This window comes from Pristis pectinata, chromosome 9 (assembly GCF_009764475.1).
Source record: "Pristis pectinata isolate sPriPec2 chromosome 9, sPriPec2.1.pri, whole genome shotgun sequence".
Taxonomy (NCBI): domain Eukaryota; kingdom Metazoa; phylum Chordata; class Chondrichthyes; order Rhinopristiformes; family Pristidae; genus Pristis; species Pristis pectinata.
The window spans coordinates 65,443,958-65,458,288 of NC_067413.1; the positions used below are offsets into that span (position 1 = coordinate 65,443,958).

Below are 14,331 nucleotides of genomic sequence, written 5' to 3' on the forward strand. Positions count from 1 at the left end.
ACCAGCTACAACCAACAGAGAATAACCTGCAACGTTAGGTCACAGCCAAGCTGGGGAAGGGATAGGAAGGAGATAGGTATCAGAAAGTTTAGACATGGGGGGGGGGTGGGAGGAGGTGGTGGGAGGTGAAGGTGGTGTGATCAGAAGGTTTAAAGTGAGCTTGGTTATGGGGGAGGTGGTGATAACAGCAGGATTGGTAAGAAACCATAGGCTGCAACTGGGTAATGCTGAGGATTGGTAAATTTGATGGTTGGAATATGGAAAATTAGATGGGCATAGGGGCAGGACTTTGAATGGGAAGGAACAAGGGGTCAGTGGCCAATTGATGGGGTGGATGTACAGGAATAACAGGTTGACATGATGAGCCTGGGGAAATCCTTCTGCTCCTCCTGGCCACATACTGTCCTGTAATGCCATTTACTCACTGGATCCAGCAGCCCATGCCTGCCTTTAGCTGTCAGATTAGACAAGGACCAGAAAATGCAACTAGCCCAAGTTAAAACTAAAATAAAGGAAAATGCTTATGGATTCTGCATCAGAATTACAATTATGAGCCCATCTCATGCGTTTGTGGAAGGGGTGGGCCTAGGTGTGTTTAAGGAGTTTAAAACTCTCACATTCTTCACAAGACACAATTCTTGTGAACTGCAATGTAACTTTGTGAGAAATCTGAGAATGTTGGATACAGCTTAAAGCAAACTGATGAGGTAATGATAGAATTACCAAGATATACTACTTTTGTGTTTGACTGACAGACAAATAATACTTAGATTGATTGTATGGGATCAATTTTAAAATTCCAAGCCGGCAGAAACAGTGTCCTATTCCTGGACTCCCCCAACATATCTGAAAAGGGATGGCTGCCTGCCTGGACAGACGGGAGGCTACTTTACATTTGGAAATCGTGGCCCAGTAATATCATTGGTGCAGCCATTGGAAAACAAGAGCCACACATCCAACCCTACCAGTGGCTCTCCATCCCAGTGCCTGTAACTCCACGAGAACCCATTCTCTCCAAGCTACTAACTATGCCAGGAGTTGTTTTGTTGAGACCCCAACAACCACAGGCTTCCAACACAATTTCTGTTCCTGATGCTACCTGCTAATACTGATTTCGGTTTCACCAGTTTTGGGTGCGAGTCTGATGTATATCAACTCACTAAGATCAGGAGGAAAAATAGCATCATCCTGAGCTCCTGGAGGTTTCTCTCTCGGTTACATCTTCGCCTGTCATAAATATGTCCCAAGTTAAAAATCACTCCTTTGAGTCAAGTGTATTAAGTAGTCAAATTAAACAGAAGCAAATGGGAATGTAACAGATTTCACAAGACTAGGTTTAACATATACTCACAGTCGAATTCTAGGTATATTAATTTTTGATATCAAAACTATTAATGTCCCTGGACTTTGCAGTTTAATGAGAATTACATCAGGTAGATTTTTAATCAACATCAATATTGCTCCATCATATCGATATTGTGAATATCCTGTCTCCAGGGAATACATCCAGTACATGCTGATCCAGGCCCAATTACCTCAAAACCACAAGGCCAATATAGATTATAAATAAAACTCCAACAATGATCGCTCCTTCCAAATCCATGCCAATTTTATCTAAAACTTCTCACCTGAATCCCGCCAGCTAGGTTTCTGCTCTGCCTAAGTTCCTACGCAGGTCTGACCAGAGTCCACATCCCATGAACAAAGTGGAATTGAACTGGATGGGATCAGATATTAAAGGATATGGAGTGAGGGACAAGGTTATGGACTACAATCAAACCAAGCAGCCTTCCATTGAGGGAAGTGAGAAACCAACCTGTTGCAGAGGGTGCAGAAGAACCATGGAGAACATGTTCATTCAGTTTCCACTTTGAGGCCTCTTAGGAATGGTACATTGCCAAAGAAAATCCTAACCCATACAAGAGCCAACCTTAGTTTTGTGATGAGTGAAAATATTTTGTTTCCCTGCACCACAACAGCAACTATATTTCAAAACAACTCTGTTGTTAAAATCCATTTTGAGACATCCTGTGGTCACAGCTGCATTCAGAAGGGACATACTGGAGTTCTCATCCACTGAATCGATATGGGTAGAACTCAAAAATAAGAAAGGTGCAATCACTCTGATGAGATTATACTACAGATTCCCCCCCCCCCCCCCCCCCCCCCAGTAGCCACTGGGATATTGAGGAAGAGCTATGCAGGCAGACTAGGGAAAGGTGTAAAAGCAATAGGGTTATTGTAGTGGGTGACTTCAACTTCGCTAATATAGACTGGGACCTCCTTAGCTCAAGAGGTTTAGACAGGGTAGAATTTGTTAGATTCATCTAGAAGGGTTTCTTAAATCAATATGTCGATAGTCCAACAAGAGGAGGGGCCATACTGGACCTGGTGTTGGGTAATGAGTCTGGGCAGGTGACTGACCTTTCAGTGGGAGAACAGTTAGGGAACAGTCACCACAACTCCTTAAGTTCTAAGATAGCTATAGAAAAGGATAAGTATGGACCTTGCGAGAGAGTACTAAATTGGAGCTGGGCAAATTACGAAAGTATTAGGCAGGAATTTGGGAACAGCTGTTTTTGGGCAAGTCCACATCTGACATGTGGAGGGTGTTTAAAGACCAACTGCACAGAGTACAGGACAAGTATGTTCCAATGAGAAGGAAGGACAAGGATGGCAAGGTAAAGGAACCTTGGATGTTGAGGGAGGTGGTGAATTTAGTCAAGAAGAAAAAGGAAGTGTGTAAAAGGTTTAGGAAGCTAAAATCAAATGGACCCCTTGAGGATTATAAAGAAGCCAGAAAAGAACTCAAGAAGGGAATTAGGAGAGCCAGGAGGGGCCATGAAAAGTCTTTGGCAAGTAGGGCTAAAGAGAATACCAAGCCATTCTACACGTACAATGGCATGCATAAGTTTAGGCACCCCGGTCAAAATTTCTGTTACTGTGAATAGCTAAGCGAGTAAAAGATTACCTAATTGCCAAAAGGCATAAAGTTAAAGATGACACATTTCTTTAATATTTTAAGCAAGATTTCTTTTTTATTTCCATCTTTTACAGTTTCAAAATAACAAGAAAGGAAAAGGGCCCGAAGCAAAAGTTTGGGCACCCTGCATGGTCAGTACTTAGTAACACCCTTTTTGGCAAGTATCACAGCTTGTAAATGCTTTCTGTAGCCAACTAAGAGTCTTTCAATTCTTGTTTAGGGAATTTTCACCCATTCTTCCTTGCAAAAGGCTTCTAGTTCTGTGAGATTCTTGGGCCGTCTTGCATGCACTGCTCTTTTGAGGTCTGTCTACAGATTTTCAATGATGTGGGCCATGGCAAAACCTTCAGCTTGTGCCTCTTGAGGTAGTCCATTGTGGATTTTGAAGTGTGTTTAGGATCGTTATCCTATTGTAGAAGCCATCCTCTTTTCATCTTCAGCTCTTTTTGTTTTACAGACGGTGTGATGTTTGCTTCCAGAATTTGCTGGTATTTAACTGCATTCATTCTTCCCTCTACCAGTGAAATGTTCCCCGTGCCACTGGCTGCAACACAAGCCCAAAGCATGATCGATCCACCCCCATGCTTAACAGTTGGAGAGGTGTTCTCTTCATGAAATTCTGCACCCTTTTTTCTCCAAACATACCTTTGCTCATTGTGGCCAAAATGTTCTATTTTAACTTCATCAGTCCGCAGGACTTGTTTCCAAGATGCATCAGGCTTGTTTAGATGTTCCTTTGCAAACTTCTGATGCTGAATTTTGTGGTGAGGACGCAGGAAAGGTTTTCTTCTGATGACTCTTCCGTGAAGGCCATATTTGTGCAGCTCTGCACAGTAAAACAGTGCACCACTACTCCAGAGTCTGCTAAATCTTCCTGAAGGTCTTTTGCAGTCAGACGGGGGTTTTGATTTGCCTTTCTAGCAATCCTATGAGCAGTTCTCTCGGAAAGTTTTCTTGGTCTTCCAGACCTCAACTTGACCTCCTCTGTTCCTGTTAACTGCCATTTCTTAATTACATTATGAACTGAGGAAATGGCTACCTGAAAACGCTTTGCTATCTTCTTATAGCCTTCTCCTGCTTTGTGGGCATCATTTATTTTAATTTTCAGAGTGCTAGGCAGCTGCTTAGAGGAGCCCATGGCTGCTGATTGTTGGGACAAGGTTTGAGGAGTCAGGGTATTTATAAAGCTTTGAAATTTGCATCACCTGGCCTTTCCTAACGATGACTGTGAACAAGCCATAGCTCTGACAAGCTAATGAAGGTCTGAGACTTTGGTAAAAGTTATCTGAGAGCTGAAATCTCTTGGGGTGCCCAAGCTTTTGCATGGTGCTCCTTTCCTTTTTTCACTCTAAAATTGTACAAAACAAAAATAATACACTAATCTTGCTTAAAATGTTGAAAAGAATGTTTCATCTTTAACTTGATGACTTTTGGAGATCAGTTCATCTTCTGCTCACTTAACTATTCACAGTAACAGAGATTTTGACCAGCGGTGCCCAAACTTTTGCATGCCACTGTACATCAAGCGCAAGCGGATAACTAGGGAGTGGGTAGGACCACTCAAGGATAAAGGAGGGAACATGTGCTTGGAGGCAGAGGATGTGGGAGAGGTCCTAAATCAGTACTTTGCATCAGTATTTACCAAGGAGAAGGACATGGAGGATAGGGAGATCAGTGTGGAGCATGCTATTATGCTAGGGCATTTCGAGATAAAGGAGGAGGTAGTGTTGGGTCTCTTAAAGAACATTAAGGTGGATAAGTCCCCAGGGCCTGATGGGATGTAGCCCGGGTTTTTGAGAGAGGCAAGAGATGAGATTGCTGGGGGCCTGACCAATATCTTTGTGTCCTCTCTAGTCACAGGTGAGGTCCCAGAGGACTGGCGACTAGCTAATGTTGTTCCAATATTCAAGAAGGGAAATAGGGATAATCCAGGAAACTATAGACCAGTGAGTCTAATTTCAGTGGTAGGGAAGTTACTGGAGAGGATTCTTATGGATAGGATTTATAAGCATTTGGAAAACCATGGCCTAATTAGGGACAGTCAGCATGGCTTTGTGCAGGGCAAGTCAGGTCTTACTAAATTGATTGAGTTTATTGAGCAGGTACGAAGGTGATTGATGAAGGTAGAGCTGTGGATGTTATCTACATGGATTTTAATAAGGCGCTTGTTAAGGTTCCTTATGAGAGGCTCAACAAGAAGATTGAGATGTATGGGATCCATGATGAATTGGTCGTCTGGATTCAGAATTAGCTTGCTCATAGAAGACAGAGGGTAGTGGTCAACGGGACTTATTCTGGCTGGAGGTCTGTGACTAGTGGTGTTCCACAGGGATCCATACTGGGACCTCTGCTGTTTGTGATATATAAAAATGACCTGGATGAAAAACATAGATGGGTGGGTTCGTAAGTTTGCAGACGATACAAAGATTGGTGGTGGTGTGGATGACATAGAAGATTGCAAAAGGATACAGTGGGATACAGATCAGTTGCAGATATGGGCAGAGAAATGGCCAATAGAGTTTAACCTGGCCAAATGTGATGTGTTGCGTTTTGGGACATCAAATGTAAAGGGACAGTACACTGTTAATGGCAAGACCCTTAACAGTATTGATGTGCAGCAGGATCTTGGGGTCCAAGTCCATAGCTCCCTAAAAGTGGCTACACAGGGAGGTAAAGAAGGCATATGGCGTGCTTGCCTTTATTAGTCGAGGAATTGAGTTCAAGAGTCAGGAAGTTATGTTGCAGCTTTATAAAACTCTAGTTAGGCCACATCTGGAGTATTGCATTCAGTTCTGGTCGCCCCATTACAGGAAAGATGTGGAGGCTTTGGAAAGGGTGCAGAAGAGGTTTACCTGGATGTTGTGTGGATTAGGAGGCATGTGCTATAAGGAGAGGTTGGAAAAACGAGTTATTTTCTCTACAGCAGCAGAGGCTGAGGGTAGATCTGACAGAGGTTTATAATGATCATGAGAGCCATAGAAAGAGGAGACAGCCAGTATCTTTTCCCCAGGATTGAAATGTCCAAACCAAAGTTCAAAGGAGATGTGCGGGGCAAGTTTTTGTTCTACACAGACAGTAGTGGGTGCCTGGAATGCACTCCCAGGGGTGGTGGCGGCAAATACGATAGAAGTGTTCAAGAGGCTCTTAGATAGGCACTTGGATGTGCAGAAAATCGTAGGATATGGGCATTGTATAGACAGAAAGGATTAATTTAGTTGGGCATTTGATTACTAATTTGATTCGTTCGGGACAACATCGTGGGCGAAGGGCCTGTTCTTGTGCTCTTCTATTCTGTGTTCTATGAAAGCCTGTGCATGCATGGTAGATCTTTCCTTTTACAACAGAAATATTTTTAATATCAATTAAAGTAACATTGGCCCTGAATTATGTACTTAAGGAGTTCCTATAGTTGCTGACCTTATCTGTGACAAGAGGTAGACGCATGCTCTCCAGATGTTTACCCTGCTTACTGAAGATAAAATACTGCTCCTTTGACTTTGGAATAATAAAGTGAAGCTGCACTTCCTCTCCCAGCATGGAGGAAGAAAATGTAAATGCATGTAGTGTAGAATCAGACACCTGAAACACAATAAGAACATGGATTCAATCTCCCCAATTAGATTTTGGACTTAAATTGTTGCACAAGGTAATCTGGATATCATTGAAATGCCATTTTATGCAAATTCATTATATGCCATCTACACTACATCACATTAAGTAACATTGGATATTAAACAAAAAAAATGGAAAAAAGCATCAGGATTAAACAAAATTTATACTGGTAGAAGTGTAAGAATGCAAGTGGAAAAGCCGTCTGTGCTTTAAAGGATCAAGTGATTGTGAGGACAGAGATTTATATCAATATCTCACTGGATAAATTAAATATGGTAAAAATAACTTTAAGATGGATTGTATGAACAAGTCCAACAGAAAGAAACAGGAAGCATCATGCGCAAGACAAGATTGACCACAGTAGGCTTAGCATCCTTGCAGTTGACATTATCTTCTTAATCAATGAGGGAAGTGAAGACAGAAAGATTCAGCAGCCCATAAAGCATTTTACAAACAATGGTACAATCAGGTTAGTAGCTCTGTTGCTTTGAAGGGACCTCTCATCATTATTGACAATAGCTTGGTAATGAGTGGATTCACTAGGTGACACACTGGTAAAACCTAGCGAATGCTCCATCATGCCTGACTTGAAAATAAGGACTGCTCACTGTGTTTTTAAAACCATTAGAAAATGTACATTTCTTGTACTAAATAAAATGAGAAGAATAACATATTGTTGCTCAGCCAATAGATATTTAAAAATGTACTAATTATGTAGAAACTAGCCTACCAGATTTAAACAAAATAAAATATCCGTATCTGATACTAACCTGTGTGGCAGGGTTGAACTCAACATAGTGATGGCAGTGCTCACAATGGTGGAATGTGTTGTATGCAGCGTATTTAGTTAACATAATAGAAACAGTCTCTTGTTTTGCTGATCCTTCGCTTGGGCTCCGATTTTTACCACTTTCTGGAAAATTCAAAGCCTTTCATTATCAACTATAACATGTAAAGCTAAAACAAGAGTCATAAAGTGATGGAGTTGTAAAGCACAGAAATGGGCCCTTTGGCCCACCACATCCATGCCAACCTTTTTGCCCATCTATACCAAGCTCATTTTTCCACACTTGGTCTGTATCCTTCTATGCCTTGCCTATTCAATTACCAAATACTGTGAAAGGTGTAAGCACGTTGTAGATATTGATGGTCAAGTATGGCATCATTTTTGCAGAAGTTTACCAATGTAGACAAAACTTAAGACATAATTGAGATACATTTCCTCTGTGCATCATTTTAATAATGAAATCAATTCATTTACTCTGCAAGAGTTAATGACTTTGTTAAATAACAAACAGGCACTTCATTCGAATGCCTGGGTATAGCTTGCACACTGGAGAACTGTTGCTCCTTCTGATTCACTGGCTGTATCATTATCCAGCCTGAACTTCTTTCTAGGAAATTGTGCTAATAAAAAGGTGGCAGAACAAATGTTCAATCCACTCAAGCCTGCATTCTACATTAAATCATGGATATGTAGTCATTTGCATTCACGTAAAAGGTACATTTTAGAAATGTTATGTTATGCATCCAGCTCAATGGGCCACCACAAATAGCAAAGGAGCGTTGTGCCCTTCCAAACACATTGGAAAGATGTAATAAGTCACAAATAGAACACAGTGTGAATTGCCCTTCAGTTCTGATAGAAGCCAATAAAGATCAATTCCTGAAATTAATCAAACCTTTCCCAGATCAATAATCTTTTGCTGTTGACCATTTGGGTCTTTGTGAGGCTTCAGTGAAACCAAACTCAGACCTCAGCTGGTGTTAGATCTTTTGGTTGTTGGTTATAGCTTTGCAGTATTAGGCCAGCAGTATTTGAGTAGTTAGTGGTGAAATCAAAAGGGAAATAGTAACTGCTAAGGTTATATTTCAAAAGGATGCAGATAAAAATAGATGACAATGCAAACAAAGTTCTGCTGACCTAGCTTAACCTTTGGCAACTTTTCTGAGTAGACAGAACTGATGTGGCGATACTTTGGATCATGTACTGTGTAGTCAAAGATCATTTTACTGAAGAGTTCAATATCAGGCCATTGTGCATTAATTCCCTGCGCATGCTCATTTGCCTCTTTCATGTCTGAAACAAAAAATTTAGTTTAGATTTTGAATTTCCTTGTATCACTAAATTGTGCATTTAATAAAGAGTTGGAATGAACAAACATAGCAAACAGTAAACTTCATTTTGTTCTCAAGGAGCACCAATTTTCTGATTTTGGTGCCCTTCCATCTTGCTGAGATGCTTTAAACGTTACCTTCTTACAAAAGATGGTACACAGCAATAGGATAAGAAGCCCCACTGCAATAGCTTATGCCATGGTCGTTCTGATTCAGTTTCTCAATGAAGTAAGTCTCATTAGCTTGAGGGTGAGCCATATGTACAACATTTTTTAAAGCATCCTTATATAACACCTCTACTCCAGCACTAAAGTCACAATAATAAACAATAACAATTTTTTGTTACTGTATTATTGCGACTTCAACGCTAGAGAATTCAGGGCACTCTCAATGTAAAGAATATGTTACATGTAGTTCTGAAGTATGGACAGCAATCAAATGCAAACTATAGATTATGCAAAACCTAAAGTATAACTTTATATAAACCATATAGATACCAAAATATCAAAAATATTTACCTTCGTTAATTTCTTCTTCATTGTATACATCAACCTCTAATAGTCTTATTAGCATACGAAAAAGAATTCTAAGGAACTGCAAGTATGCACCAGTCTTTCCAACCTGCAATGTAAAAATCTAGTTAAACTTTTCTAAACCATCAACAAGTCTGAAAAAAATCTTAGTAAGTATTACTATACTGCAAAATTTGTTAATACTTGCTATGAAACTTCCTAAAGCTGGTGAAATAAAGAAAAGGTAAGCAACATTTCAAATGTGAATTTTGAATTTAAATTGCATATTTCTATTCACTTTTGCAGACAAATTTATAAATGTTGAGGAAGGGGCAATCAATTTAAGTTGCTACTATACAGATTGATGTGGTAATGGTACAAACTGAGAACAGTCTGTAAATAACCAAGCAGGACATGAATGCTGCTGGGTTAGAATTATACAATAATTACATTCCCCTTATAAACAGCAGTGGACAGCAGTTCAGTAAGTAACTTTTACACCTTCCTGATTCATTCAAACACATGGATACATTCTTTCCATTGCCTTAAAGGTGAGTGTCTGTAACCAGAACAAAGTAATTTATTCATATTCATCCCTTCTAAGACAACAAAAAAGGGATTTTTTTTTCACTTGTGAACTTGATACTCCTCCCTTTATTCTGTTTTAAGCTGATATGTTGATTTTTACTGGACTTCTACCTCTGGAAACCTGAATTAATTACGCTGCTTAGAAGCCCATTGGCAACAGTGCCAAAAGACAAAGTGCATTGTCCACATAAATGGTCCCTGATTTAAGTTTGTATGTTCAGAAGTTAACTTGTTTAATGAACAAAATGAAATATATCTAAATCCTATGGACAGTAAATTAAGTTAAAATTAGTTGGGCTTAGATCATATGAATAAAGCACATTTTAGCAATTCAATTTGTATTATTGCTTACAGCTACAAATATAATGCTGCTCTTATCTACATAAGAAGCATTAACTGATATAGATCCATACTTCTGCAAAATGTATTACCTATTGAAAACTCATTTTGATAGTGGTTAATGATCATGTATATAAAAATTATCATGTATACAGCTCCAAAGATGTTTATAGCAAATGTTAGGAGGCCATTAGTCAATCAAATCTATGCCAGATCTTAGTCTATTTGGTTATGGAATATGGACATCATTGAAAAGGAAGCATTTATTCTCCATCCCTAACTGTGTCGTGAATTGAATGACTTACAAGGCATTTCAGACAGTAGTTATGAGTTATGCACTTTGTTTGGTCCGGAATCACATAAAGCCAGACTGGCTAACTATTGGCAGTTTTCGTTCCCTGAAGGATATTAGTGAACCAAATGCATTTTTTTTTTACAACAATCTGGTAGTTTTCAGCTTTTTATTCTAAATTTAAATTCCACAGTAGCCATGATTGAACTTGAACTCATATCCCCTGGTCAACAATTCAGGTAAATTACCTTTGGAGTAACTTACCTTTAGTGTAAGTGGATGGTAGGAGAATTGGAGGGTGTTAATGGGCACATATGAGAGAATAGGATACAAGGAAATAAGAGTGGGAATGGGGCCGGGGGATTGCTCTGGGGCTGACTGGCCTCCTCTATGTCACAGAGCAGTATGGGAATCGGAAACCTTTATTAAATCTGTTAACTTTATCTGCACCAATGCAAATATTCAGTATTTCAAGTCTCTAATCCTAATAAGGTTTTCTTCCATTGGAATAATTTTGGTTAAATTATGCCGTATTCTCTACATGATCTTTCAAATACATGGTATTCAAAACTGCATGAAGTATAGGAAGAGAGGAATGCATGGGAGATGTAATTAGAGAGGAAGTTCCAGAGCATGAAGAGTAAATTACTGAAGACAAGATCCCTAATGGTTTGCAAATAGAACAGATTATGTTTGTGGCTAGCTAGAATGACAGGAACAAGAGTTTACAGGCAGGTGAAGGAAACTGCAATGGAAAATGTTATATTATAGGAGGAATATTTTCTTGATGCTGAGTATGTGTAAACAATTCAGTGAGAATGGTTGGGAATGACTTTGTGTAAGAAATGAATTGCTGGTGGAATTGGAATTGGTTTATTATTGTCATTTGTACAAAGGTACAGTGAAAAACTTGCCTTGCATACAGTTCATACAGATCAATTCATGACGTAGTGCATTGAGGTAGTACAAGGTAAAATGTACAGAATGCAGAATAAAGTGTAACAGCTACGGAGAAAGTGCAGTGCAGGTAGACAATAAGGTGCAAGGTCATAATGAGGTAAATTGTAAGGTTAAGGTATTGAAGGGGCTAGGAGTGATTGAGGTAAAAGTTAATAAGGGATAATATATGAAGGTTTCAGTGGTAGGTGAGCATAGATAGGGGACTGAGACCATGGCAGTGGAAGTAAGCAGTCTTTGTAATGGATAGGAAACAGAAAGCAGCTGAGGTTAGATGAGATGCTGAACGATTACAATCATTCTTAGAGACCAATCGTTCTAGCTCCCAGTAGTACTTCAGGAATTTCAAAAGGTATTTTCCTTTTCCAACCAACAAGTAATGATCCATCAATGCTCCATCAATGATCGTATCCCCATTGCAGAATATTGGTTTACTAAGTACAAAAAAACAGGAGTAGGTACAACTTGAAAGGATGTTGCCATAAACCAGTGGGCCAACTGGTGTCCCAGTTCCAGTGGACAGAAATGCAATTTTATGTCCTTCCCAAAAAGAAAGCAGTCTTCTGCACAGGAACAAAGGTTAAATGCACAGCAAGACCTTGCAGGAACTTTCTACCAAATGCTGGAGCGTGGAAGAGTTCACTACCAATTTACTTGAGATTTTGGTGCATGGCATCAGCATTCTGCAGCTAATCATGGACCATGTGATCACCTGGAGCTGAGGCAAACACTTAGCAAGAGAGTTTAGGGAGTATTAAATGTTATCTCTTAGGAGTGCACATGATAGTTCTGGCACAACCAGACTGACACAGAGGACAGCTTCAATCAGGTCAAAAACAACATACAGACTGCTCTCCTCCAGTTTACAAAAGGTGAATTAATATTAAAATGTGTTCACTCCAGCCTGTCTTCTTTACATTCCCAAACTTGGACAATTATATTAGGTCCCTGGTTCAACTGATCAAATTCTACCTGAAGCGTTGTTGCTGATGTAGTTGCTGGGAATTTCCACAAAGCTAAGAGGAGTCATTACAGCGTACAAGAAGCTGCAATGGTGTCTGCAGAATTTACATAGGGATGAGACCGGAGGAAATCCCCAGAGAATTTGTATGAAAAGGGGTGGCATATGTTTCTGAAGTAAGTACCCTAATCTGTCATTTGGACCTGTAAGTGTCTCAGTGTTCTGCTGGATTAAGACGTTTGATTCTAGTTAGTTAGGCCATAGAACATAGAACAGAACAGCACAGGAACAGGCCCTTCAGCCCATAATGTTGGGCCCAAATAATTAGTAATCGTGCCCAACTAAACTAATCCTTTCTGCCTACACAGTGTCCATATTCCTCCATTTCCTGCATATTCATGTGCCTATCTAAAAGCCTCTTGAACACCTCTATCGTATTTGCCTCCACCACCACCCCAGGCAGTGCATTTCAGGCACCGACCACTCCCTGTGTAAAAAAAACTTGCCCCGCACATCTCCTTTGAACGTAGCCCCTCTCACCTTAAATGCATGCCCTCTGGTATTGGGACATTTCAACCCTGGGAAAGAGATACCAGCTGTCAACTCTACCTATGCCTCTCATAATCTTATACACCTCTATCAGATCTCCCCTCAGCCTCTGCCGCTCCAGAGAAAACAACCCAAGTTTGTCCAACCTCTCCTTACAGCACATGCCCTCTAATCCAGGCAGCATCCTGGTAAACCTCTTCTGCATCCTCTCCAAAGCCTCCACATCCTTCTTGTAATGGGGCAACCAGAATTGAAAGCAATACTCCAGATGTGGCCTAATTAAAGTTTTATAAAGCCACAACATAACTTCCCGGCTAATAGCAACACTAACTTTTCAGTCAATCTAATTGTAAACTCTCTGGATTAAGCCTAGAAAACATAACTATAAATTGACAGGTCTAAGATTTTTGGAGTGGGGTTGAGGGAAGAAGGTCAGTGGAGATGATGTCTCAAAGTTTCTTGCTTGCAGGAAGAAATTCTGGAAGGTTGGACTTTTCAGTGACTTGATTTAGAAGCATTTGTAGAGATGATGGATCTTTATGGTCAGAGTTCAGTGGGCAAAAGTACAAAAACAATTCAGTCTTAGTGCAGGCTTGGTAGTGATCATGGTGAAGGGAGCATCAACGTAAATTTGTTTTAATAACTAAAGTTTAATTTAATTGATAAAACAATTATTATTTTTGATGCGTTCAGCATACTAGTCCACACTGATATTGAATATGGACTGATAAAGGCTAAAAATAATTGCAAGTTATGCTGCCAAATGCATAAAACTGTAAGGTACAGTGTCATGCAAAAGTTTGGGCACCCCTGGTCAAAATTTCTGTTACTGTGAATAGTTGAGTAGAAGATAAACTGATCTCCAAAAGTCATAAAGTTAAAGATGAAACATTCTTTTCAACATTTTAAGCAAGATTAGTGTATTATTTTTGTTTTGTACAATTTTAGAGTGAAAAAAGGAAAGGAGCACCATGCAAAAGTTTGGGCACCCCAAGAGATTTCAGCTCTCAGATAACTTTTACCAAGGTCTCAGACCTTCATTAGCTTGTCAGGACTATGACTTGCTCACAGTCATCGTTAGGAAAGGCCAGGTGATGCAAATTTCAAAACTTTATAAATACTCTGACTCCTCAAACCTTGTCCCAACAATCAGCAGCCATGGGCTCCTCTCAGCAGCTGCCTAGCACTCTGAAAATTAAAATAAATGATGACCACAAAGCAGGAGAAGACTATAAGAAGATAGCAAAGCGTTTTCAGGTAGCCGTTTCCTCAGTTTGTAATGTAATTAAGAAATGGCAGTTAACAGGAACAGAGGAGGTCAAGTTGAGGTCTGGAAGACCAAGAAAACTTTCCGAGAGAACTGCTCGTAGGATTGCTAGAAAGGCAAATCAAAACCCCCGTTTGACTGCAAAAGACCTTC

At 39.9% G+C, this 14,331-nt stretch overlaps 1 protein-coding gene across 1 annotated transcript in view; it reads right to left on the reverse strand.

Annotated features, from left to right (window-relative positions):
* greb1l (GREB1 like retinoic acid receptor coactivator) overlaps positions 1-14,331 on the reverse strand; it is a 207,538-nt gene that overhangs the window by 28,226 nt on the left and 164,981 nt on the right. Inside the window, exons 24-27 of the mRNA XM_052023073.1 lie at positions 9,232-9,334; positions 8,520-8,675; positions 7,366-7,508; positions 6,401-6,562 (exon numbers count right to left, since the gene is read on the reverse strand). Coding sequence (XP_051879033.1) covers positions 6,401-6,562; positions 7,366-7,508; positions 8,520-8,675; positions 9,232-9,334 — 564 coding nt within the window. The remainder of the gene's footprint in view (positions 1-6,400; positions 6,563-7,365; positions 7,509-8,519; positions 8,676-9,231; positions 9,335-14,331) is intronic.